General features: G+C 44.4%; 2 protein-coding genes across 2 annotated transcripts; one reads left to right on the top strand and one right to left on the bottom strand.

Annotated features, from left to right (window-relative positions):
• slc15a5 (solute carrier family 15 member 5) lies at positions 1 to 27817 on the top strand. The gene is made up of 9 exons (XM_071405468.1): positions 1 to 409; positions 2033 to 2255; positions 21191 to 21360; positions 23172 to 23392; positions 23599 to 23785; positions 24005 to 24193; positions 25935 to 26066; positions 26217 to 26325; positions 26675 to 27817. The coding sequence occupies exons 1-9, from the start codon at positions 1 to 3 to the stop codon at positions 26817 to 26819; spliced, it is 1785 nt and encodes a 594-aa protein (XP_071261569.1). The 3' UTR covers positions 26820 to 27817.
• On the bottom strand, positions 2513 to 18334 carry LOC139578176 (E3 ubiquitin/ISG15 ligase TRIM25-like). The gene is made up of 6 exons (XM_071405467.1): positions 17706 to 18334; positions 16115 to 16210; positions 15746 to 15991; positions 15499 to 15652; positions 14510 to 14569; positions 2513 to 4050 (listed from the first exon to the last, which is right to left on the bottom strand). Exons 1-6 carry the CDS (start codon positions 18279 to 18281, stop codon positions 3518 to 3520), a joined length of 1665 nt encoding a protein of 554 aa, XP_071261568.1. The 5' UTR covers positions 18282 to 18334; the 3' UTR covers positions 2513 to 3517.

Below are 27817 nucleotides of genomic sequence, written 5' to 3'. Positions count from 1 at the left end.
ATGGTGGCAGTGTACCTCCAAGGGCTGCCGGAAGAGGGGTGGCACTACCATCAGTTGCGTCGGCCCCCCATGGAAGGGGGGCACCACCAGCTGTGTCGGCCCTCCATGACCCCGTGCCCGAGCAGGGGGCTGCCCCAGAACCGTCCCCAGCAGACCCGCAAAAAGCTCCAAGTCATCATCTGCATCCTGCTGGTGGAGCTGTTTGAGAGGTTCACCTTCTTTGGGATTGTGTGTAACATGATCCTGTTCTGTACGGTGAAGCTGGGCTATGATCACTACCAGGCTGCTACCGTTAACCTGTGCTTTGTGGGGGCCAGTACACTCACTCCTGTCATGGTGGGATGGTTTGCTGATACCTGCCTTGGGAGAACCAAGGTGCTCTACTTGTGTACTCTGCTCCATCTCTTTGGTAAGGTGCTCCTGTTTGTTTTCAAGGGGAGGGGGATGAGTGGAACATTGATGTTGAACACTCATCCTTGTGTATTGGTATAGGGAGTACTTATTGTTCAAACCGATTTAATTCATGGAACATCATTTTTACTTTTTTCAAAGCTTTAATTTCTCAATGCCTAATCATTATCTATTTCTTAATGCGGAATGATTTCTAAGTATTATAGTCTCTTAGAGAAACTACACGGTGGAGGGACAGAGATTAACGTTCTGAGTTTACTTGACATTTGCATTGAAGGAGAGGATGTGTGGACTGCACTGCATTATATTGCACTGCAAAACTCATAATGAGAGACAGATGTTTGACTTTGGCTCTGCACTGTGTTATGGCTTCCAACAAAGGTTTTTTACTACTTCATTCGAAACACCTTGGCCATTTGAGTAGTTCAGCTGTAAGGCTAGTTTTGGTCTAGAGCAAGGATGGGCAAACATTTTGTCTCGAGGGCCACATCAGGATTTTGAAATTCAACGGAGGGACACATTTTTTGGGGGGGCCAATTGTTTGTTAAAATGAGACCGCTGCGCATAGGGCACTGAGGCGTCATTATAGACCCGGGTTCGATCCCAGGCGGTGAGACCCATGAGGCGGTGCACAATTTGTCCGGGTTAGGCTGAGATTTCCTTGTCCCGTTGCACTCTAGCGACTCCTGTGGTGGGCCGTGTGCATGCACGCTGATGCATCTGGCTTCTGGGTTAAGTGGGCATTGTGTCAAGAAGCAGTGCAGCTTGGCTGGGTCGTGTTTCAGAGGACGCACGGCACTCGACCTTTGCATCTCCCGAGTCCGTACGGGAGTTGAAGTGATGGGACAACACTGTAACGACCAATTGGATACCATGAAATTGGGGAGAAAAAAGGGAAAAACATTTTTATAAAGTAAAAAGGACCTTGCGGGCCGGGTTGAAGTGCCCAATGGGCCGGATACGGCCGGCGGGCCGTAATTTGCCCCCCTTCGTCTAGAGACATAAATACATGTACAGTTGAAGTCGGAAGTTTACATACACTTAGGTTTGAGTCATTAAAACTCATTTTTCAACCACTCCCGAAATGTCTTATTAACAAACTATAGTTTATTTAAGTCAGTTAGGACATCTACTTTGCATGACACAAGTCATTTTTCCAACAATTGTTTACAGACAGATTATTTCACTTATAATTCGCTGTATTGCAATTCCAGTGCGTCAGAAGTTTACATACACGCTTTAGAAGTTTCTGATAGGCTAATTCACATAATTTGAGTCAATTTGAGGTGTACCTGTGGTTGTATTTCAAGGACTACCTTCAAACTCAGTGCCTCTTTGCTTGACATCATGGGAAAATCAAAAGAAATCAGTCAAGACCTCAATAAAACAAATTGTGGACCTCCACAAGTCTGGTTCATCAACTGCTGTTGGATAAAGGGCTTTATAAAAATACAATTGATTGATGGATCATCCCTTCTAAATAATTGACACATTAGGGCTGAATTACTTCTGAGCTCTCTACTTCTCAGATCCCTACTTTGCCCCATACTATTGACATTTTCCCAATCTAAATAAAATCCCTCTAATGGAATTCTGATTCCACTCCCCCGTCCTCCCTCAGGCACAGCCATGCTCCCAGTGGTGGCGTTCCCGTTCGAGGACTTCTACATCGACACGCACAACATGATTCACCAAATGGAGCACCGGGAACGGCACATCCTGTTCTACACTGGCCTGCTTGCAGCTGCCCTGGGCATCGGGGGCATCCGTGCCATCCTCTGTCCCATGGGGCCATACAAACTACAGGGCTACGACCAGCACCAGCTACTCTCCTTCTTCAACTGGTGGGTTGTTGCATTATAGTGGGGTGTGTGTATGTGCTCAACAGGGTAGAGGTGATGCCTTGAAACAGTAACGAAACTGTACTATACACATTTAACCTGTTGTATTGGACAAAACAAAAGTCATACCAATCTTACTTTAATTGGATTAATCTGACAATCAAAAACACATATGAAGCCATGAGTGCTTGCCCATCTACTGTCGTGGTAATTTCCTGTATTACTCAATGATGAGAGAGCCAACCACACACAAGTCAGAGTTATATTATAAAGTCCATCTTTAATTATATATGAACTTCACCATAGCCCTTTTTGACTCTCAGATCAATTCAGTGTCTATAAATGAATTGAAATGAATGAGAGTCCCTACAAAACAATTCTTAGTATAATTTATAGCCAAGACACACCCCTCTCAACTCACATGACGAACAAACGATCTTAGGAACATTACAAAGAACCTTTTACTTGAAAGAGGAGTATCCCATAGCTAGATAGCATTAGCTATAAATTATCGTTCAGTTTGGTCTCCTAAAACGAGATTCTAATCTCGTTCTTGGTACCACTTAGTACGAAAACATTACCTCATCCAATGGCATATATCAATTGTCAATTCCAGATACTCCCATCTCAAATACACCCACTCCTGGACAAGCTCAGAAAAGACAGTGAGCCTCTTAGGTCATATACTAGGTCAAGATAAGGGCAACCTCAGAGGGGACATACAATAGTTACAGACACATTCCCATAAGAAGACAAGCCTCCATTCTGTCCTCCTCCCCTTCTGATATTCTTCATAGCATCACATGGTTTAACAGATACATTGACATATGAAGACAAGCCTGACCTCTCCCCTCTCTGGGCCCCAAGTGACTAAGCCCTAGCTGAGAAGGGATAACTGCCAACAGTATAGTCCAAAAGAAGACATTCTAATGACAAGAATAAGATAAAACATCTTATTTATCTATGTTACCTAACTAATTCTGATTCAGCCACGACACTACTAATATAGACGAGCTGAAATTAGAATGGAATAAAAAATCGAAAAAAATGTAATTGTATTTGCCACATGCGCCATGAAATGCCTACAAACCCTTTACCAAAAATATCGGCACTCCTTTTTTAACAGTGCAATGCTTTTTACAAAAGGATCTGGCACAGCATATTTAACAAAAATAAAGTGAGTAAAACGTCAGTAGAGCAAGCCTAGGGTTACTGTACCAGGACCATAACATGTTAGGAGGGGTTTGAGTGTTGTTAGAGCATTGTCATACTGGCAGGGGGCATATCTTTAGAGATGATCCTAAATCAACTCCAAACCCAGGATAGAGGGGCTGAGTGAATGTGGTCTGGACTCTGTGGAGGAGGGTCATTGTGTCAGAGACACTGTAGAAGGACAGAGTACCTGCCTTGTGGTCCAGGTACACTCCTACTCTGGAGGCGCGGGGGACAGGGATGTTGGTTTTGTAGTTATTATTGTGCCAGAATGAACAACTGGAGGGAGAGCAGACCAAACTCCAGGACTGATCATTGTGTCCAAAACAACAGTCATTGCCCCAACCTTTCCTGCTGATCCCTCTGTATGAGACTGCCACATCAACGATCCCCCCGCTCCACTCTACCTCCCAGTAGCAGATTTCAGACAGACCCTCTTTGCACAGAGCCTGGTGATAGTAAGTAAACCTGTCTAGATGGTCTGAAGAGGCCTGGGCCTTGTCACTCCATGCTATCTCCTTGTTTCTGTTCGACAGAGAGAGAGTTGCACATGCTGTGTTGGGATCCACTTCCATGGTACGATAGTCTGCAAAAGAGGTCGTAAAACATACTAGGTCAGTGCTGTGTGTGTGGGGGGAGGCGGGAGTGTGGGCATGAGTGAGAGAGAGATGGGAGGAGGCAAAAAGTGCGAAAGAGAGAGAGAGAAAGGCGGTAGTGAAAAAATAATGGGTGCGTAGCAATATTGTGGACATCGAGAAACAAGGCGGTGATTGGAGATTAAGAATCAAGACGGAGCTGCTCTTCCTCCCGGGGAAGGACTGCCCGTTCCATGATCTCGCCATCACGGTTGACAACTCCATTGTGTCCTCCTCCCAGAGCGCTAAGAACCTTGGCGTGATCCTGGACAACACCCTGTCGTTCTCAACCAACATCAAGGCGGTGGCCCGTTCCTGTAGGTTCATGCTCTACAACATCCGCAGAGTACGACCCTGCCTCACACAGGAAGCGGCGCAGGTCCTAATCCAGGCACTTGTCATCTCCCGTCTGGATTACTGCAACTCGCTGTTGGCTGGGCTCCCTGCCTGTGCCATTAAACCCCTACAACTCATCCAGAACGCCGCAGCCCGTCTGGTGTTCAACCTTCCCAAGTTCTCTCACGTCACCCCGCTCCTCCGCTCTCTCCACTGGCTTCCAGTTGAAGCTCGCATCCGCTACAAGACCATGGTGCTTGCCTACGGAGCTGTGAGGGGAACGGCACCTCAGTACCTCCAGGCTCTGATCAGGCCCTACACCCAAACAAGGGCACTGCGTTCATCCACCTCTGGCCTGCTCGCCTCCCTACCACTGAGGAAGTACAGTTCCCGCTCAGCCCAGTCAAAACTGTTCGCTGCTCTGGCCCCCCAATGGTGGAACAAACTCCCTCACGACGCCAGGACAGCGGAGTCAATCACCACCTTCCGGAGACACCTGAAACCCCACCTCTTTAAGGAATACCTAGGATAGGATAAAGTAATCCTTCTCACTCCCCCCCCCCTTAAAAGATTTAGATGCACTATTGTAAAGTGGCCGTTCCACTGGATGTCATAAGGTGAATGCACCAATTTGTAAGTCGCTCTGGATAAGAGCGTCTGCTAAATGACTTAAATGTAAATGTAAATGTAAGAAGAACAGAGGCTACGGAGAGAGAGGTTGAGATGGAGGAAGCAGAAGTGTTTGAAGATGAGTGGACAATAGTGAAGTCCAAGAATGGAACAAAAGGGGCGAAAATTTATTCTGATGAATCGTTGCTTGTTGGAGTAAGTTTTTGGATAAGGATGTTTCTTTGGGAAACCCTTTTGAAGTCACAAGGATGGTGAAGAAGGCACTGAGAAAAGTAGATGCTGTCAAAGTAACCAGGAGTGGTATGGTGTTGATATCATGTTTAACAAAATAACAAAAGGAGTGTGCATTGTGGCTTGCATAATTATTGACTCATGAAGTGGACAGCTGGGAGTTGGGCCGGTGCCGAAAGGTAGCTGGTTCTAATCTCCGCCAACTAGGTGAAAAATCTGACGATGTGCCCTTGAGCAAGGCACTTAACCCTAATTGCTCCTGTAAGTCGCTCTGGATAAGAGCGTCTGCTAAATTAGGAAAAATGTAAGGATCAGAGCCTTTTTTACAATTTTCGCCTAAAATGACATACCCAAATCTAACTGCCTGTATCTCGGGACCTGAAGCAAGGATATGCATATTCTTGATACCATTTGAAAAGAAACACTTTGAAGTTTGTGGAAATGTGAAAGTAATGTAGGCGAATATCACATTAGATCTGGTAAAAGATAATACAATGAAAAAAAAAAAAATTGTGTGTTTTTTTCATCATCTTTGAAATTTAAGAGAAAGGCCACCATGTATTATTGCAATCTAGGCACAATTTAGATTTTGGCCACTAGATGGCAGCAGTGTATGTGCAACGCTTTAGACTGATCCAATGAACCATTGCATTACTGTTCAAAATGTTGTATCAAGTCTTCCCAAATGTGCCTAATTGCTTTATTGATACAATTGCAATTACATACTTGTGCACTCTCCTCAAACAATAGCATGGTATTATTTCACTGTAATAGCTACTGTAAATTGGACAGCGCAGTTAGATTAACAAGAATGTAAGCGTTCTGCCCATATAAGACATGTCTATGTTCTTGTTCATGTCTATGTTCTATGTTCTTGAAATGTTCTTGTTACTTACAATGTCATGCTAATCACATTAGCTCACGTTAGCTCAACCGCGTTAGCGACGATACCAATCCCATAGAGGATAAAAAGAGGCCACAGTGCTGAACCAGTTGCAAATGTTATACGTCAGTCAAGTGATCTTGATACACGTATTGGATTTTGTAGCATTTATAGCCACAGTTATTAATTGTATTGCATAAGTGTCCAAGAAGCTGGACATCATTATATCTGAAGCCGAGAAGTTTTTTGGGGCCTCCAAGACTTCACGGCATAAGCACTGTAAGGAGTACTGTCGCCAGGAAATGTCCTTCTGAGCCTGTGTAGGGACCTGATTAGAATGTTGTTAGAAAAGCATGCTGATTTAGTTTAATTGCATTTTCGTTATTGATAGTTTGTATATATATTAAGTACCAGTCAAAGGTTTGGACACACCTACTCATTCAAGGGTTTTTCTTTATTTTTACTATTTTCTACATTGTAGAATAATAGTGAACACATCAAAACTATGAAATAACACATATGGAATCATGTAGTAACCAAAAAAGTGTTAACAAATCAAAATATATTTGATATTCTTCAAAATAGCCACCCTTTGCCATGATGACAGCTTTGTACACGCTTGGCTTTCTCTCAACCAGCTTCACCTGGAATGCTTTTCCAAGGAGTTCCCACATATGCTGAGCACTTGTTGGCTGCTTTTCCTTCACTCTGCGGTCCAACTCATCCCAAACCATCTCAATTGGGTTGAGGTCGGGGGATTGTGGAGGCCAGGTCATCTGATGCAGCACTCCATCACTCTCCTGCTTGGTTAAAACTTCTTGCTGATCAATGGCATGCTAGCGTCCCATCTGGCCAACATCCGGTGAAATTGCAGAGCGCGAAATTCAAAAATGCAACATTCGTAATATTAAGCATTCATGAAAATACAAGTGTTATACATCAGTTAAAAGCTTAAATAGCCCTTACACAGCCTGGAGGTGTGCTGGGTCATTGTCCTGTTGAAGACAAATGATAGTCCCACTAAGCGCAAACTAGATGGGATGGCGTATCGCTGCAGAATGCTGTGGTAGCCATGCTGGTTAAGTATGCCTTGAATTCGAAATAAATCACTGACAGTGTCACCAGCAAAGCACCATCACACCTCCTCCTCCATCCTTCACTGTGGGAACCACACATGCGGAGATAATCTGTTCACCTACTCTGCGTCTCACAAAGACATGGCGGTTGGAACCAAATATCTCAAATTTGGACTTTTATTGATTTATTTTATTTCACCTTATTTAAACAGGTAGGGAAGTTGAGAACAAGTTCTCATTTACAATTGCGACCTGGCCAAGAGAAAGCAAAGCAGTTCGACACATACAACAACACAGAGTTACACATGGAGTAAAACAAACATACAGTCAATAATAAAGTACAAAAATAAGTCTATATACAATGTGAGCAAATGAGGTGAGATAAGGGAGGTAAAGGCAAAAAAAGGCCATGGTGGCGATGTAAATACAATAAAGCAAGTAAAACACTGGAATGGTAGATAGTCTCCCCTTACCCATCTGTCTATCGCCTCCTTTGAATTCCATGCTGTCACAGTTACCAGCCCTTTCAAGCTTAACATCCTTATCATTTATCGCCCTCCAGGTTCCCTTGGAGAGTTCATCAATGAGCTTGATGCCTTGATAAGCTCCTTTCCTGAGGACGGCTCACCTCTCACAGTTCTGGGTGACTTTAACCTCCCCATGTCTACCTTTGACTCATTCCTCTCTGCCTCCTTCTTTCCACTCCTCTCCTCTTTTGACCTCACCCTCTCACCTTCCCCCCCTACTCACAAGGCAGGCAATACGCTTGACCTCATCTTTACTAGATGCTGTTCTTCCACTAACCTCATTGCAACTCCCCTCCAAGTCTCCGACCACTACCTTGTATCCTTTTCCCTCTCGCTCTCATCCAACACTTCCCACACTGCCCCTACTCGGATGGTATCGCGCCGTCCCAACCTTCGCTCTCTCTCCCCCGCTACTCTCTCCTCTTCCATCCTATCATCTCTTCCCTCTGCCCAAACCTTCTCCAACCTATCTCCTGATTCTGCCTCCTCAACCCTCCTCTCCTCCCTTTCTGCATCCTTTGACTCTCTATGTCCCCTATCCTCCAGGCCGGCTCGGTCCTCCCCTCCCGCTCCGTGGCTCGACGACTCATTGCGAGCTCACAGAACAGGGCTCCGGGCAGCCGAGCGGAAATGGAGGAAAACTCGCCTCCCTGCGGACCTGGCATCCTTTCACTCCCTCCTCTCTACATTTTCCTCTTCTGTCTCTGCTGCTAAAGCCACTTTCTACCACTCTAAATTCCAAGCATCTGCCTCTAACCCTAGGAAGCTCTTTGCCACCTTCTCCTCCCTCCTGAATCCTCCTCCCCCCCCCCCCCTCCTCCCTCTCTGCAGACGACTTCGTCAACCATTTTGAAAAGAAGGTCGACGACATCCGATCCTCGTTTGCTAAGTCAAACGACACCGCTGGTTCTGCTCACACTGCCCTACCCTGTGCTTTGACCTCTTTCTCCCCTCTCTCTCCAGATGAAATCTCGCGTCTTGTGACGGCCGGCCGCCCAACAACCTGCCCGCTTGACCCTATCCCCTCCTCTCTTCTCCAGACCATTTCCGGAGACCTTCTCCCTTACCTCACCTCGCTCATCAACTCATCCTTGACCGCTGGCTACGTCCCTTCCGTCTTCAAGAGAGCGAGAGTTGCACCCCTTCTGAAAAAACCTACACTCGATCCCTCCGACGTCAACAACTACAGACCAGTATCCCTTCTTTCTTTTCTCTCCAAAACTCTTGAACGTGCCGTCCTTGGCCAGCTCTCCTGCTATCTCTCTCAGAATGACCTTCTTGATCCAAATCAGTCAGGTTTCAAGACTAGTCACTCAACTGAGACTGCTCTTCTCTGTATCACGGAGGCGCTCCGCACTGCTAAAGCTAACTCTCTCTCCTCTGCTCTCATCCTTCTAGACCTATCGGCTGCCTTCGATACTGTGAACCATCAGATCCTCCTCTCCACCCTCTCCGAGTTGGGCATCTCCGGCGCGGCCCACGCTTGGATTGCGTCCTACCTGACAGGTCGCTCCTACCAGGTGGCGTGGCGAGAATCTGTCTCCTCACCACGCGCTCTCACCACTGGTGTCCCCCAGGGCTCTGTTCTAGGCCCTCTCCTATTCTCGCTATACACCAAGTCACTTGGCTCTGTCATAACCTCACATGGTCTCTCCTATCACTGCTATGCAGACGACACACAATTAATCTTCTCCTTTCCCCCTTCTGATGACCAGGTGGCGAATCGCATCTCTGCATGTCTGGCAGACATATCAGTGTGGATGACGGATCACCACCTCAAGCTGAACCTCGGCAAGACGGAGCTGCTCTTCCTCCCGGGGAAGGACTGCCCGTTCCATGATCTCGCCATCACGGTTGACAACTCCATTGTGTCCTCCTCCCAGAGCGCTAAGAACCTTGGCGTGATCCTGGACAACACCCTGTCGTTCTCAACTAACATCAAGGCGGTGGCCCGTTCCTGTAGGTTCATGCTCTACAACATCCGCAGAGTACGACCCTGCCTCACACAGGAAGCGGCGCAGGTCCTAATCCAGGCACTTGTCATCTCCCGTCTGGATTACTGCAACTCGCTGTTGGCTGGGCTCCCTGCCTGTGCCATCAAACCCCTACAACTCATCCAGAACGCCGCAGCCCGTCTGGTGTTCAACCTTCCCAAGTTCTCTCACGTCACCCCGCTCCTCCGCTCTCTCCACTGGCTTCCAGTTGAAGCTCGCATCCGCTACAAGACCATGGTGCTTGCCTACGGAGCTGTGAGGGGAACGGCACCTCAGTACCTTCAGGCTCTGATCAGGCCCTACACCCAAACAAGGGCTCTGCGTTCATCCACCTCTGGCCTGCTCGCCTCCCTACCACTGAGGAAGTACAGTTCCCGCTCAGCCCAGTCAAAACTGTTCGCTGCTCTGGCACCCCAATGGTGGAACAAACTCCCTCACGACGCCAGGACAGCGGAGTCAATCACCACCTTCCGGAGACACCTGAAACCCCACCTCTTCAAGGAATACCTAGGATAAAGCAATCCCTCTGCCCCCCCCCCCCCCCCCCCTTAAAAGATTTAGATGCACTATTGTAAAGTGGCTGTTCCACTGGATGTCATTAGGTGAATGCACCAATTTGTAAGTCGCTCTGGATAAGAGCGTCTGCTAAATGACTTAAATGTAAAAAATGTAAATGATTTGCAGTGGAAGAATGTGCAAAGTAGAAATAGAAATAATGGGGTGCAAAAGAGCTAAATAAATAAATACAGTAAGGGAAGAGGTAGTTGTTTGGGCTAAATTATAGATGGGCTATGTACAGGTGCAGTAATCTGTGAGCTGCTCTGACAGCTGGTGCTTAAAGCTAGTGAGGGAGATAAGTGTTTCCAGTTTCAGAGATTTTTGTAGTTCGTTCCAGTCATTGGCAGCAGAGAACTGGAAGGAGAGGCGGCCAAAGGAGGAATTGGTTTTGGGGGTGACCAGAGATAAATACCTGCTGGAGCACGTGCTACAGGTGGGTGCTGCTATGGTGACCAGTGAGCTGAGATAAGGGGGGATTTTACCTAGCAGGGTCTTGTAGATGACCTGGAGCCAGTGGGTTTTGCGACGAGTATGAAGTGAGGGCCAGCCAACGAGAGCGTACAGGTCGCAGTGGTGGGTAGTATATGGGGCTTTGGTGACAAAACGGATGGCACTGTGATAGACTGCATCCAATTTATTGAGTAGGGTATTGGAGGCTATTTTGTAAATGACATCGCCGAAGTCAAGGATCGGTAGGATGGTCAGTTTTACGAGGGTATGTTTGGCAGCATGAGTGAAGGATGCTTTGTTGCGAAATAGGAAGCCAATTCTAGATTTAACTTTGTATTGGAGATGTTTGATGTGATTCTGGAAGGAGAGTTTACAGTCTAACCAGACACCTAGGTATTTGTAGTTGTCCACATATTCTAAGTCAGAACCGTCCAGCGGACAGGTGCAGGCAGCGATCGGTTGAAGAGCATGCATTTAGTTTTACTTGTATTTAAGAGCAGTTGGAGGCCACGGAAGGAGAGTTGTATGGCTTTGAAGCTCGTCTGGAGGGTTGTTAACACAGTGTCCAAAGAAGGGCCAGAAGTATACAGAATGGTGTCGTCTGCATAGAGGTGGATCAGAGACTCACCAGCAGCAAGAGCGACATCATTGATGTATACAGAGAAGAGAGTCGGCCCAAGAATTGAACCCTGTGGCACCCCCATAGAGACTGCCAGAGGCCTGGACAACAGGCCCTCCGATTTGACACACTGAACTCTATCAGAGAAGTAGTTGGTGAACCAGGCGAGGCAATCGTTTGAGGAACCAAGGCTATCGAGTCTGCCGATGAGGGTGTGGTGATTGACAGAGTCGAAAGCCTTGGCCAGGTCAATGAATACGGCTGCACAGTATTGTTTCTTATCGATGGCGGTTAAGATATCATTTAGGACCTTGAGCGTGGCTAAGGTGCACCCATGACCAGCTCTGAAACCAGATTGCATAGCGGAGAAGGTGTGGTGGGATTCGAAATGGTCGGTAATCTGTTTGTTGACTTGGCTTTCGAAGACCTTAGAAAGGCAGGGTAGGATAGATATAGGTCTGTAGCAGTTTGGGTCAAGAGTGTCCCTCCCTTTGAAGAGGGGGATGACGGCAGCTGCTTTCCAATCTTTGGGAATCTCAGACGACACGAAAGAGAGTTTGAACAGGCTAGTAATAGCGGTTGCAACAATTTCGGCAGATACTTTTAGAAAGAAAGGGTCCAGATTGTCTAGCCCGGCTGATTTGTATGGGTCCAGATTTTGCAACTCTTTCAGAACATCAGCTGACTGGATTTGGGAGAAGGAGAAATGGGGAAGGCTTGGGCGAGTTGCTGTGGGGGGTGCAGTGCTGTTGACCGGGGTAGGGGTAGCCAGGTGGAAAGCATGGCCAGCCGTAGAAAAATGCTTATTGAAATTCTCAATTATAGTGGATTTATCGGTGGTGACAGAGTTTCCTATCCTCAGTGCAGTGGGCAGCTGGGAGGAGGTGTTCTTATTCTCCATGGACTTTACAGTGTCCTAGAACTTTTTTGAGTTTGTGTTGCAGGAAGCAAATTTCTGCTTGAAAAAGCTAGCCTTGGCTTTTCTAACTGCCTGTGTATATTGGTTTCTAACTTCCCTGAAAAGTTGCATATCACGGGGGCTGTTCGATGCTAATGCAGAACGCCATAGGATGTTTTTGTGTTGGTTAAGGGTAGTCAGGTCTGGAGAGAACCAAGGGCTATATCTGTTCCTGGTTCTAAATTTCTTGAATGGGGCATGCTTATTTAAGATGGTGAGGAAGGCATTCAAAAAAAATAGACAGGCATCCTCTACTGATGGGATGAGGTCAATATCCTTCCAGGATACCCGGGCCAGGTCGATTAGAAAGGCCTGCTCGCTGAAGTGTTTCAGGGAGCGTTTGACAGTGATGAGTGGAGGTCGTTTGATCGCTGACCCATTACGGATGCAGGCAATGAGGCAGTGATCACTGAGATCTTGGTTGAAAACAGCAGAGGTGTATTTAGAGGACAAGTTGGTTAGGATGATATCTATGAGGGTGCCCGTGTTTACGGCTTTGCGGTGGTACCTGGTAGGTTCATTGATAATTTGTGTGAGATTGAGGGCATCAAGCTTAGATTGTAGGATGGCTGGGGTGTTAAGCATGTCCCAGTTTAGGTCACCTAACAGCACGAGCTCTGAAGATAGATGGGTGGCAATCAGTTCACATATGGTGTCCAGAGCACAGCTGGGGGAAGAGGGTGGTCTATAGCAGGCGGCAACGGTGAGAGACTTGTGTTTAGAGAGGTGGATTTTTAAAATTAGAAGTTCAAATTGTTTGGGTACAGACCTGGATAGTAGGACGGAACTCTGCAGGCTATCTCTGCAGTAGATTGCAACACCGCCCCCTTTGGTCGTTCTATCTTGTCTGAAAATGTTGTAGTTGTAGTATGGGGATGAGGTAGGTAGATTGGGTGGGCAATTTACAGATGGACTATGTACAGCTGCAGCGATCGGTTAGCTGCTCAGATAGCTGATGTTTAAAGTAGGTGAGGGAAATATAAGTCTCCAACTTCAGCGATTTTTGCAATTCGCTCCAGTCACTGGCATCAGAGAACTGGAAGGAAAGGCGGCCAAATGAGGTGTTGGCTTTGGGGATGATCAGTGAGATATACCTGCTGGAACGTGTGCTACGGGTGGGTGTTATCATGACCAGTGAACTGAGATAAGGTGGAGCTTTACCTAGCATAGACTTATAGATGACCTGGAGCCAGTTGGTCTAGCGACGAATATGTAGCGAGGGCCAGCCGACTAGAGCATACAGGTCGCAGTGGTGGGTGGTATAAGGTGATTTGGTAACAAAACGGATGGCACTGTGATAGACTGCATCCAGTTTGCTGAGTAGAGTATTGGAAGCTATTTTTTAGAAGACATCGCCAAAGTCGAGGATCGGAAGGATAGTCAGTTTTACTAGGGTAAGTTTGGCAGCGTGAATGAAGGAGGCTTTGTTGCGAAATATAAAGCCGATTCTAGATTTGATTTTGGATTGGAGATGTTTAATATGAGTCTGCAAGGGAAGTTAGTCTAACCAGACACCTAGGTATTTATAGTTGTCCACATATTCTAGGTCGGAACCGATTCATCACAGTTGATGTTGAGATGTGTCTGTTACTTGAACTCTGAAGCATTTATTTGGGCTGCAATTTCTGAGGCTGGTAACTCTAATGAACGTATCCTCTGCAGCAGAGGTAACTCTGGGTCTTCCTTTCCTGGGGCGGTCCTCATGAGAGCCAGTTTCATCATAGCGTTTGTTTTTTTTGACTGCACTTGATTGACTGACCTTCATGTCTTAAGGTAATGATGGACTGTCGTTTCTCTTTGCTTATATGAGCTGTTCTTGCCATAATATGGATTTGGTCTTTTACCAAATAGGGCTATCTTCTGTATACCACCCCTACATTGTCACAACACAACTGATTGGCTCAAACGCATTAATAAATTCCACAAATTAACATTTAACAAGGCACACGTGTTAAATAAAATGCATTACAGGTGACTACCTCATGAATTAAAGAAAAACCCTTGAATGAGTGGGTGTGTCCCTCAATATTTAATTTTTTGGGAGCTTTATTATCCAGCCGCACAGTAGGTGGCGGAATGCACATATAATTGTTGCGAACACCATTATACCGAAGAAGAGCGCCAGAGGCAAAAATAATTATTACTCACTTTTTAAAAATCCACTTCTCGTGCTGTACTCTTGCACAGGTGGTGAAGATGGATGTGTCACTGTGAAGACAGATAGAGTTAGAGTCATTCACAAAACTTTTACCTTAGAATTACAAAACTCTTATTACTTTAACCAGAAACGTACCAAGAGAAAGTTCAATCATTATGTATTACTTCTCACTGCAATTCAACCACCTTAATAATGATTTTATGATTTTTTTCACTTGACATAACATATGTATAAATTATACTGAACCTAAATATATTGAAATAAATTCATTAGGCCCTATTCTATGTATTTCACATGACTGGGAATTACAGAGATAATGCATATGTTGTTCACAGACACAGTATTTCTGTGCATTCAAATTGCCATCGATAAAATGCAATTGTGTTCATTGTCCGTAGTTTATGCCTGCCCATACCATAACACCACCGCCACCATGGGGCACTCTGTTCACAACATTGACATCAGCAAACCGCTTGGCCACACAACACCATACATGTGGTTGTGAGGCTGGTTGGATGTACTGCCAAATTCTCTAAAACGCTGTTGGAGGTAGCTTATGGTAGAGAAATTAACATTCAATTCTCTGGCAACAGCTCTGGTGGACATTCCTGCAGTCAATATGCCAATTACAGTCCCTCAAAACTTGAGACATCTGTGGCATGGTGTTGTGTGAGAAAACTGCACATTTTAGAGTGGCCTTTTATTGTCCCCAGCACAAGGTGCACCTGTGTAATGATCATGCTGTTTAATCAGCTTCTTGATATGCCACACCTGTCAGTTGGATGGATTATCTTGGAAAAGGAGAAATGCTCACTAACAGGGATGTAAACAAAGTTTTTCACAACATTTGAGATAAATGATCTATTTTTGATGGAACATTTCTGGGATCTTTTATTTTAGCTCATGAAACATGGGACCAACACTTGACATGTTGCGTTTATATTTTGGTTCAATGTAGATAAGATTCTACTAGCCATACACATTTTTTTTTCGAGACAACTCAAGATCTTGTCGGTTTCCTCCTTGCATGTATTTTCCATTCGCTCTTTCTGTTCAGAGACAAATTTCTTCACTGCTTCCAAACTGCTAGGTAATGCCTTTGGTCCAGGAGGGTCACAGAGAGAATCGATACTCTGAAAATAAATTCAGAATGAATTGAGTCAAGGACTTCTGGAGCTCAAACAGAATTCACTGACAACATTGTCTAAGACAGAGAGTAACGTTACCTGGAGGAAATGGATGTGATCCTCTGTGTGTGACAGCTGCTCCAGCTCAGAATCTCTCCTCTTTAACTCAGAAACCTCCTGCTCCAGTTGCTTCAGAAGTCCTTCAGCCTGACTCACTCCAGCCGTCTCCTGGGCCTTGATCTGCTCCTTCACCTCAGAACGCTTTCTCTCAATGGAGCGGATATATGAAAGGACGTGCATGGTACACATTCTCTCAAAGTCATCCACGGCTACCCATGAAGACTCCTGTTAAGACAGAAAAACACAGCTCTCACCAGGACTGTAAACCCCCTGTTCCTCTTGGCTCCCCAAACCCAGAGCCCCAGAACCATTGACACCCACATCATTTGAACCTTGATTTAAACTCACCTTAATGGCATCTACAGCCTGTCTCAGCTCCTGCGCCTCCTTCTCTCTCCTCTGGGCTCTCTGCTTCCCTTCCTCCTGTGTTTCTACCAACTGTTGCTGCTCAAAAACACATTACATACTTTACTAGTAGAAACTCTGCCATACCAAAAGGAAATCTCTTTGAGAGTTCAGCATACTTATTTAAGTTGTCTACATGTTGGGGTGGTTTCCCAGACACGGATCAAGCCTAATCCCGGACTAAACAGCATGTTGGGGTGCTTTCCCAGACACAGATCAAGCCTAATCCTGGACTAAACCGCATGTTGGGGTGGTATCCCAGACACAGATCAAGCCTAATCCTGGACTAAACCGCATGTTGGGGTGGTTTCCCAGACACAGATCAAGCCTAATCCTGGACTAAACCGCATGTTGGGGTGGTTTCCCAGACACAGATCAAGCCTAATCCTGGACTAAACCGCATGTTGGGGTGGTTTCCCAGACACAGATCAAGCCTAATCCTGGACTAAACAGCATGTTGGGGTGGTTTCCCAGACACGGATCAAGCCTAATCCTGGACTAAACAGCATGTTGGGGTGGTTTCCCAGACACGGATCAAGCCTAATCCTGGACTAAACAGCATGTTGGGGTGGTTTCCCAGACACAGATCAAGCCTAATCCTGGACTAAACAGCATGTTGGGGTGGTATCCCAGACACAGATCAAGCCTAATCCTGGACTAAACCGCATGTTGGGGTGGTTTTCCAGACACAGATCAAGCCTAATCCTGGACTAAACAGCATGTTGGGGTGGTTTCCCAGACACGGATCAAGCCTAATCCTGGACTAAACAGCATGTTGGGGTGGTTTCCCAGACACGGATCAAGCCTAACCTAGACAGCATTTTAAATTGAGTTTCTCTATTAAAGTTGCACTATGGAGAAATCGCTCAGCCGTTTCCTGGTTGCTAAAACTCTAATAGTTCGCCTAATTTCAGTTTAAGTGACAAAATAAGCAAGTATAGTGTAGAGAGTCATTGTACCATCTAAACCGCTGAGAAATATATTTTCCATTTTTGTTTCAGCTGTTTGAAGCTGGTGAACAAAACCGAAAGTAAAATCATTTAAGAACGGGAAGCATAGAAATAGCGCACATAGAACATATCTACTGCTTCTTAGACTTGCTTTCAAGTAGAATGACAGACCTATAACTCACATTTCTATGTTAATTTGGTCAGGTGCCCAAAAAGTTACATATTGCCACTTTATGCTTGTTTTTAGTCCCGGACTAGGTTTCATTGGTGTCTGGGAAACCCACCCTTTATGTTTTAGTGAGGGCTGGAGAGATGGACCTGCCTGGGTTATGTTGCACTTGCTACTCTATAATGGTGGATATTACATTGAAGGCATGCTAATAGATTCTAGTTTTTGGTCTGGGTTATGTTGCACTTGCTACTCTATAATGGTGGATATTACATTGAAGGTATGCTATAGATTCCATTTTTTGTTGGATCGGTTGACATTAATGTCATGTGGTTTGATCCGTCCAATAATGATGCAATTCTTTATGTAAACAAGTATACTGCATATAATGGGAGAGTAATATTTAGCATATTACCTGTTTCTCAGTCCTCTCTGCTGCAGCTGACACTGTATCATGGCCTTTATGTTCATCCATCACACACAGCAGACAGATACACTTCTGATCGGTACGACAGTAAACCTCCAGCAGTTTGTCATGATGAGGGCAAATCTTCTCCTGTAGATCTGTCACTGCATTGACAAGCTTATGCTTCTTTAGTGGGGGCACATAGTAGTGAGGCTGGAGATGAGTCTCACAGTAAGAAGCCAGACACACCAGACAGGACTTGACAGCTTTGCGTTTTTTCCTAGTGCAGACATCACACTCCACATCTTCAGGTTCAGCATAACAGTGTGCAGGAGTGGTACCTTGGAAATCTGCCATTTTCAAATTCTCCAACACTTCCGCCAGCACGGTGTTTCTCTTCAGAGTAGGCCTTGGAGTGAAGGTCTGTCTGCACTGTGGACAGCTGTAGACACCTTTCAGAACATCCTGATCCCAGCATTCTTTAATACAGCCCATACAGTAACTGTGTCCACAGGCAGTAGTCACCGGATCCTTCAGTAGATCCAGACAGATGGAGCAACAGAACAGTTTCTGATTGTCAGCCATTTTAGTGCTTTCACCCGAAAGTTCAGCAACAGTTTGTCAGATTACTTTCTGTTTCATTGAGGGAGTGGCTTCCTACTGGGCTGTGAAACTCTGTGTCTACAGAGGATGTGGTTTGGATGGAAGTCAGACTAAGATGACGTTGCATACAGCTGTGTCTGAAGGGAAAAGTAACCGGATCCTTCAGTAGATCCAGACAGATGGAGCAACATAACAGTTCTAGATGGTCGGCTATTTTGGTGCTCTCTCCTGTAGGTTAAGCAATGGCAGTGTCAAATATTACTTTCTGTTTCATTGAGCTCTATACCAGAGGACAGGGAGTGTCTTCCTACTTGACTGTGTACTCTGTATCTACAGGAGGTGTGGTTTCTTTGATAAGGAAATGTAACAATGTTGGGTAGTAGGCAGATATTTATGCCAGTGTTTATGTTACATATTTGAAATACGCATTTTAATTTTAATTACTTAGGTCATTTGAATTATGCTGGGCTGAATTACACAACTGTAATTTGTATTTTCAAAATTCTAAATACTTTTCGATACAATTTTTTTTTTTAATCGCTTCACCCTTTCACCCTGCAATGGTATCAGAAGTCTGATAGAACTATGGTGTGATAAGAGCGTCTGCTAAATGAACTAAATATAAATGTATATGTAATTTTTTATAAATACTTTGTTGAGGGAAAATATAGTTGATATGATTGTGATATGTTACGTTAGCAGTCATGGTGGACACACACACACACACACACACACACAGATGGGCAGTATTTCTGTTACATGTATTTGAAATATGTATATTGTAACTTTAATTACACTGAACTACACTCCAATGTAATTTGTATTTTCAAGATCGAAAATTCAAGCCCCTTGGGTGCTGCCATGGAGTTACATTAGAAGTGCCCATCCAAGAAGGCTCCAAATCTTAGCTAGCAGGCTATCAGTCATCATGAATCAAGTCGACAAACTACTGGCAAATCCTTTTTAATCCTTGTCATATGAAGAGAAATAATGTAGAGAAAAACGTATCGGTGCTCACCGACCACTGGACATAAACATTTCCACAACAAGTTGGAAATCGCAAATTCAACAATGAGTGGTTTGGAAGGAGTCAGTGGCTAACTGCAAGCATTGCAAAGCAATCACTAGCCTGCTATTCAGTGGAGTGGTGTGTGGTCCAAATCTTGGTTAAAGGGTCTCTTTTCCAAGCTTAAAAGGATAAACATTCAACATTGGCCATGGTGTCAATCCAGCATGACTTCTGCCGTGCTCAAAACAACCTGAAACTCAGAACTGTGAAATCTGATTTCAGTAAGTTCAAGACAACTGGTAACTCGTCGGGAACTTGGGCCTCTTTCTAGAGCGCCGACATGAAGATCACTGACGTCATCATGATTCAAACTTGTTTTTTTCAGAGTTCCCAGTTGTCTTGAAAGAACCATAAATCCAGAGAATATCAGACTTTGATGACAGAGTTTGATGACAAAATTTACCCACAAAGGACCACAGCGCCACCTTCCCATTCTAGTGAGCATGGCACAATAAGGTGAGTCCAAAAATGTATTGTATGCTGCTGCATAAATTATGTAATGTGCTAGGGAGTTATGTATACTGTAGCTAAGAAAGTACTACCTGTTATGTTGTGTAGTAAGCTGTTAGTAGCCCATGTGCCTCACCCTAATAATTTGGTCCTGTTTGCCCTCCTAATTTTGCCTACTGTTCTGACTTGGTGGTGCAGATGTAGCCTATAACCTGTTTTAGAGAAATGTAACGTTAATCATTGAATATTGTAAGAGCTTTCATTGTCTGCTTATATGCCCCCTTTATCTATCCTACGGTTCTGACTTGGTGTACAAGGACAATACTGTAAGAACGGCCAATGTTCTGAATTCGTCGCTGTACATTTCAAAAGTGCTGAACAAATAGTTATATTGACTACGTCCGTCCTAGCTCGCTTATGAATATCTTATTCGAAATTACGGATTGCCTCTTATCCGCTCGTCGTCCCCTTATGCCATAGTTTGCACATCTCAATTGTCAGTTAAAACCACATTTGTTTAAGCAAGTCAGTCATGCCAGCTATGTTTTTTCTAAAGGAATGAACTGGTTCGCTGCCAGACAAGGCTCCGCTGAGGGGGGGAGCGGTATTGTTCAGTGAGTGTGTGCAGCGCAAAAACCCTCAGAGCCCGAACGTAGCTAGCCATTTTACCACTACGGACACGCTGCATGTGTAAAGTCAGCAACAATAAGCGATGCACCGTTTGCCTTTCAACATAATGTTTTATTTTAAAAACATGTATATATATATATATTCCTGTACAAGTCCCACGACCCCCAGTTGAGAATCGCTGTGCTAAATGTCAAAGTAAAAAAGAACAGTTGAAAAGCATGCTGGGTATTAAAATAATGACCTCCACACCCAAAAGAAGGCCAATAATAATACCCAGTGTGCTTTGCGATTGTTCATTTTTTTTAATTAAATGTTAATGTTTGTCATTTAGCAGACACTCATAACCAGTGCAACTTACAACGGATTCAACTAAGGTACAGTAGATGAACAACCACATATCACAGTCATAGCAAGTTAAAAAATAAATGTTACCATTACTGAGAATGTTGTAGTGAAGGTGTGTACTTGCAAATGTATTTACCTGTATGTATTTGTAGTTTATCTAACTACAACAACAAAAGTATTTTGTATTTTAGTTTGATACATTGTTCTTTAGAGTATATTGTATTTGTAACAAGATCCATTTTGATGTATCTTTTGCCAATCTCTGTGTTGATATATATAGTCTCTCAGTGACTAGCTGATTTGGTTAAGGGTACCAAGATTAATGTTGAGATCACAGGGCCTGCATTTCATTCCGAAAAGTTTCCCTTCAAGCCTGGTCATTATGTTGTCCTCTCAGGTTCTACTGGCTGGTGAACCTGAACTCGACGATAGTGTTTCTGGGAATCGCCTACATCCAGCAGTCAGTGGCCAACAACCTGGGCTTCCTCATCCCCTTCATGTCTGTGCTGCTGATGCTCATCGCCATACACATGGTCCGCAACAACCTTATCTTCAGGCCCAAGAAAGGTAACACAACCTCAGACAGTCTCACCTTTGTGTTACAGTGTATGTATATACCTATGTTTTGTGATCTATTGTAGTATTGATGTGGTTGTTGTGGTCTATTCTAGTATTGATGTGGTTGTTGTGGTCTATTATACAACATGTGGGTCTTATCCTGAATGCTGACTGGTTAAAACCGCATTCCAGCCGGTGTCTATTCCACAAGTTACCACTGGCTAAATCTATGATGTTAAAATGCCTATTTACTGTGTTCTATCTAACTGCGCAATCCACTTTCTCATCAGCCCAGCCAGGCATTTTATAAGCTTGATCTCCACTATTAAATGCATCTAGACATTATCTCACATTTATTTTAGACTAACATTTAGTTTTCAACAATGGAGATTTGTATAAACCTTGCTGTCTGTCTCTCCAACATTTATTGTTTCAATATTCAAATTCGATCTCCAGCTGTCCCATAGTAATGAACATGTCGGAACAAGACAGACAGGCAGGCAGAGTTTCTCAGCCAGTCGAAATCATGAATCAGCTAGCAAAGTTTTTATGAATATACAGTATACAAAGAAATGTCAATTGAAAAAAGGTAAAACAATACAAAGTGCAGCTGGTTTGCAATCTTTCCAGCTTCGGGTTTGAAGTGATTGTGTTAGCTGTGTTGTTGGCTAGCTCCACAACAGTGTCCTGATGAGAGAGCACATTTTCTATGCCAGGCAAAATCGTGCCTCATTTGCTCATTGTTATGGATATATCCAAATAAATGTCGCTAGAATACAGCTTGAACAAATGCAAATGCAGCTACTTTGTTGTTATTCTGGCTGCACTGTTTGACGGGACAGTAAGTTAGCTGTAGTTGGCTAGCTAGCAAGCAAGGGTAAGAACATTGCTAGCCAGTATGGCAATGGAACATTTAGAAGGAACGACTGGGTCGCGTCAATAGATACAGAACAAAAAGACTGAACGACTGGGTTGTGTCTCTGGCAACCGAACCGATAGAACGAACGACCAGCCGGCTTGGTTAGCAACCCTAGTTTTGTGTTGGGGCTATATCTTGTGGAAGGATGAAATAGTATGAATACATTTATAAAAATGACATTTTTAATGAAAATATGTCAACCATTATTTGAATATGTTGGTAACCCGTTGTATAAAAGTGATAATGACCCTAGAAGCTGGTGTTTCGAGAACATATTGGCATGGTTTGTCGGCCCTCGACTTTGTCTCAGGCCTAACAACACCCGTGCCAATATCTTCTCCAAACACCGGCTTCTCGAGCACGATCACTTAATTCTAGTATTGATGTGGTTGTTGTAGTCTATTCTAGTGTTGTTGTGGTCAATTCTAGTATTGATGTGCTTGTTGTGGGCTATTCTAGTATTGATGTTGATAGGTTCCGATTTCTAAACTTGAAATGTGAAATATCCCTGGTTTCAGTTGTTGGGCTGTAATTTGAAATACTTGCTACACCAGAAATTAATGGTTATGTGTAGGAGGAATGTATATGGTGCGGTCAATTAAGGTTGGATATGAGCCAGGGGGTTGGCAATCACATGATTGCCGTCACTGATAAGGGTGGAGAGCTGTGGATTAATAGGACCCCAGGTCAGGTCACAATAAGGGAGAAGGAACAGTTTATTACCCACATCACTTAACTTCCTGCCTAAAGTGGAGTATATATACTTGTGCTGGTGGGATCATGTCTTTGTCTGTTCAGCTGTCTGACTCATTGGGTGAATAAACTTGCTTTGAGCTTTCCCTAGTTGTCCGTTAGTTTTTACTCTGTTTATTTAGAACCTTATATTTTGGTTGTTGTACAGGCAGTTCCCTGCTGACCACTCTGGGGGTGTTCCTGAACTCTCTGAAGATGTGCTGCCTGCACTACCGCCACCTGAGTGGAGACGTAGCCAGCTGGCTGGACCGCGCCAAGGAGAACAACGGGGGGCGCTACAGTGAGACACACGTGGAGAACGTCAAGGTCCTGGGAAGACTCTTCCCCCTGTACGGCTTGCAGCTACTGTACCGCGCCTGCCTCACTCAGGCAGGTCAATGTAATGGAGAACATCAGGTCTCTTCACTGACATGCTTCAAAGGAAATTTTTAGAACATTTTCAGGTCCTTGTTTAGTTTCAGTGGAAAGTGCAAATTCATAATTTTTCAGATATTGGGGGTAAAAAAAGGCAAATCTCTAATGTTTATTTCTGCTCCATAAAGTTGTCCTAGAATGTGACCTGACCTCTTCCACAGATTCCATCAGGCTACTACATTCAGACCATGAACTCTAACCTGCACCTGAACAGCTTCCTCCTGCCCATCGGTGCCATGAACCTCATCAGCATCCTACCTCTGCTGCTGCTGGCCCCTCTCATGGAGTGCATCACCTCCTGCTACCTGTCCATGGAGAAAACACCCTTCTCCCCTGCCAGAGTCATCAGTAGGCATGCACACATGACACACACACACACAGCACACACACAGATGCACACATGGCACACACACACAGCACACACACAGATGCACACGGCACACAAGCATGCACACACATGCACATATACCACCCTCATCAGTGACTCAGTCAATGTTAATGTCTCTCTCTCTCCATATCTCTCTGTTTCTCTCCCTCTCCCCTCCCCTCCCTCCTCTCCTCTCCCAGCGCTTGGTCATGCGTGTGCGTCCCTGTCTGTCCTGGTAGCGGGCCTGTTTGAGGTCCACAGGAAGGGCTATCCTCTGACGGAGCAGGCCCTGTCAGGGAAGGTGCTACAGGTGTCCTCCATGGCCTGCATCCAGCTGGCTCCCCAGTACATCCTACTGGGTCTGGCTGAGGCCCTCGTCACCCCCTCCTGTGAGTGACGGAGAGCCAGCACGTATTTCTGACACACCTATTGCTGCTACACTGTTGGTACACAGAGACAAACTGGGTTAGAGATTTAGAATGTCAATGGACACCACATGTAGTTAGAATGTCAATGGACACCACATGTAGTTAGAATGTCAATGGACAGCATACAGTTGAAGTCGGACGTTTACATACACCTTAGCCAAATACATTTAAACTCAGTTTTTCACAATTCCTGACTTTAAATCCTAGTAAAAGTTCCCTGTCTTAGGTGAATTACCACTTTATTTTAAGAATGTGAAATGTCAGAACAATAGTAGAGAGAATTATTTATTTCAGCTTTTATTTCTTTCATCACATTCCCAGTGGGTCAGAAGTTTACATACACTCAATTAGTATTTGGTAGCATTGCCTTTAAATTGTTTAACTTAGGTCAAACGTTTCGGGTAGCCTTCCACAAGCTTCCCACAGTAAGTTGGGTGAATTTTGTTCCATTCCTCCTGACAGAGCTGGTGTAACTGAGTCGGGTTTATAGGCCTCCTTGCTCGCACACGCTTTTTCAGTTCTGCCCACAAATTTTATATAGGACTGAGGTAAGGGCTTTGTGATGGCCACTCCAATACCTTGACTTTGTTGTCCTTAAGCCATTTTGCCACAACTTTGGAAGTATGCTTGGGGTCATTGTCTATTTGGCAGACCCATTTGCAACCAAGCTTTAACTTATATTTTTGTTTCATCAGACCAGAGGACATTTCTCCAAAAGGTACGATCTTTGTCCCCATGTGCAGTTGCAAACCGTAGTCTGGCTTTTTTAATGGCAGTTTTGGAGCAGTGGCTTCTTCCTTGCTGAGCGGCCTTTCAGGTTATGTCGATATAGGACTCATTTTTCTGTGGATATAGATACTTTTGTACCAGGCTCCTCCAACATCTTCACAAGGTCCTTTGCTGTTGTTCTGGGATTGATTTGCACTTTTCGCACCAAAGTACGTTCATCTCTAGGAGACAGAATGCCTTTCCTTCCTGAGCGGTATGACGGCTGCGTGGTCCCATGGTGTTCATACTTGTGTACTATTGTTTGTACAGATGAACGTGGTACCTTCAGGCGTTTGGAAATTGCTCCCAATGATGAACCAGACTTGTGGAGGCCTACAATTTTTTTCCTGAGGTCTTGGCTGATTTCTTTTGATTTTCCCATGAGTTTGAAGGTAGGCCTTGAAAGACATCCACAGGTACACCTCCAATTGATTCAAATGATGTCAATTAGCCTATCAGAAGCTTCTAAAGCCATGCCGTCATTTTCTGGAATTTTCCAAGCTGTTTAAGGCACAGTCAACGTAGTGTATGTAAACTTCTGACCAACTGGAATTGTGATACAGTGAATTATAAGTGAAATAATCTGACCGTAAACAATTGTTGAAAAATTACTTGTGTCATGCACAAAGTAGATGTCCTAACCGATTTGACAAAACTATGGGTTTGTTAACAAGAAATTTGTGGAGTGGTTGAAAAACGAGTTTTAATGACTCCAACCTAAGTGTATGTAAACTTTCGACTTAAACTGTATGTATTTGGGATGAAGTTAGAATCTGGAGTGTTGGAACCAACTGCCAACACGGTGGATAGTATTCTGAACTCTGGAAGCTACGGTTAGGATGACCCCTACTGGTGTATTAGAGACAGACAAGAGACGTTTGAACCAAATTAATGATTAATTCTGTTCCCAGCCTTCCTCTCTTCTCTGTTCCAGGCTCTGTGATCTCCTTCCACCTGACACCCAGTCATATCAGAAGCATCTCCCTGCACTTCCTCACCCTGTCCTACGGAGGGGGCTGTTTCCTGGGAGCCCTCATCATCCAGCTGGTCTACCTACTCTCTGGAGGTAAAGGCTTCACTAACAGATGCATCATCGTAACCATAGAAACTGAAGAGGAACATACATTCATGTTGGAATGGTTGATGGGGGTCTGTCTGCATTATGGTGATTCAGTCCTATGGCCACTGATAGAACTGTTCTCCTGACCAACTACAGGTAACTGGTACCCAAACACACTGCATGAAGGGAATCTGGAGCATTTTTTCTTCTTCTTAGCCATGTTGATGACCATAAACACTCTGGTGTTCTGGTGGATATCTTACAGGTACAGTATGAGATTATCTCATATATCAATATAAATATAGTCATTGCAGATGAGGCAAAGGAGATCAGGAAGCCATTTTAGTTCTTTAAATATTGTGTTCAAGATTTTCAGTGAAACAAATTTGAGAATTTCCTTGACCCCTTGTGGTGACCTGAACGAAGTATCAATATAGTCTGTGTAGATGAGACAGGTGACAGTATTGAGACGGGTGACAGTCTTGAGACGGGTGCCAGTCTTGAGACGGGTGACTGTGTTGAGACAGGTGACACTATTTTGAGATGACAGTATTGAGCCAGGTACTCGTATTGAGACAGATCCACCCTAGCAGTCTTTCTTCCCTGTGTCCCAGGTACCTAGATCTGAGTGTGGTGCAGAGTAGAGGAGTAGGAAGCAGCCTTCTGACAGAGAAGCTCCTGCAGTACAAGACCTGCCTGCGATTCTACCACACCATGGAACGCTCCTCCACAGCAGTCTCCATAGAAACAGTGTTGTGACCTCTACACGACCTTCGTCCCCTGTAGCGCTGGAGTTCCTCTTGGTTTATTGATGTACACTACATGACCAAAAGCTACTACTTCGAGGCTGAGCCGTTGTTGTTCCTAGACGTTTCCACAATAACAGCACTTACAGTTGACCAGGGCAGCTCTAGCAGGGCAGAAATTTGACAAACTAACTTGTTGGAAAGGTGGTCCTATGACGGTTACACGTTGAAACTCAATGAGCTATTCAGTAAGGTCATTCTCCTGCCAATGTTTATCTATGGAGATTTTATACACCTGTTAACAATGGGTGTGGCTGAAGTAGCTAAATCCAATCATTTGAAGGGGTGTCCACATACTTTTGTATATATATATTGTATGTACAGTACTGTGTTCATTTCATTGACAGTCAGTTTAGATCAGTGGTGTTCAACAGTCAGTTTAGATCAGTGGTATTCAACACTCAGTTTTAGACAGTCAGTTTAGATCAGTGGTATTCAACAGTCAGTTTAGATCAGTGGTATTCAACAGTCAGTTTTAGATCAGTGGTATTCAACAGTCAGTTTTAGACAGTCAGTTTAGATCAGTGGTATTCAACAGTCAGTTTAGATCAGTGGTATTCAACAGTCAGTTTTAGACAGTCAGTTTAGATCAGTGGTATTCAACAGTCAGTTTTAGATCAGTGGTATTCAACAGTCAGTTTTAGACAGTCAGTTTAGATCAGTGGTATTCAACAGTCAGTTTAGATCAGTGGTATTCAACAGTCAGTTTTAGATCAGTGGTATTCAACAGTCAGTTTTAGACAGTCAGTTTAGATCAGTGGTATTCAACAGTCAGTTTAGATCAGTGCTATTCAACAGTCAGTTTAGATCAGTGGTATTCAACAGTCAGTTTAGATCAGTGGTATTATAACTTTTTCATTTAGGGACCCCATTTTTCCACAATTTCCACAATTTCTCGCGACCCCACCAAATCTAAAGACACAACCGTAAAATCTATACATATGTATATTT

The sequence above is a fragment of the Salvelinus alpinus genome, chromosome 6 (assembly GCF_045679555.1).
Source record: "Salvelinus alpinus chromosome 6, SLU_Salpinus.1, whole genome shotgun sequence".
NCBI classification, from domain to species: Eukaryota; Metazoa; Chordata; class Actinopteri; order Salmoniformes; family Salmonidae; genus Salvelinus; species Salvelinus alpinus.
The sequence above is the reverse complement of the archived record's forward strand: the minus strand, read 5'-3'. Positions and strand labels throughout refer to the sequence as shown.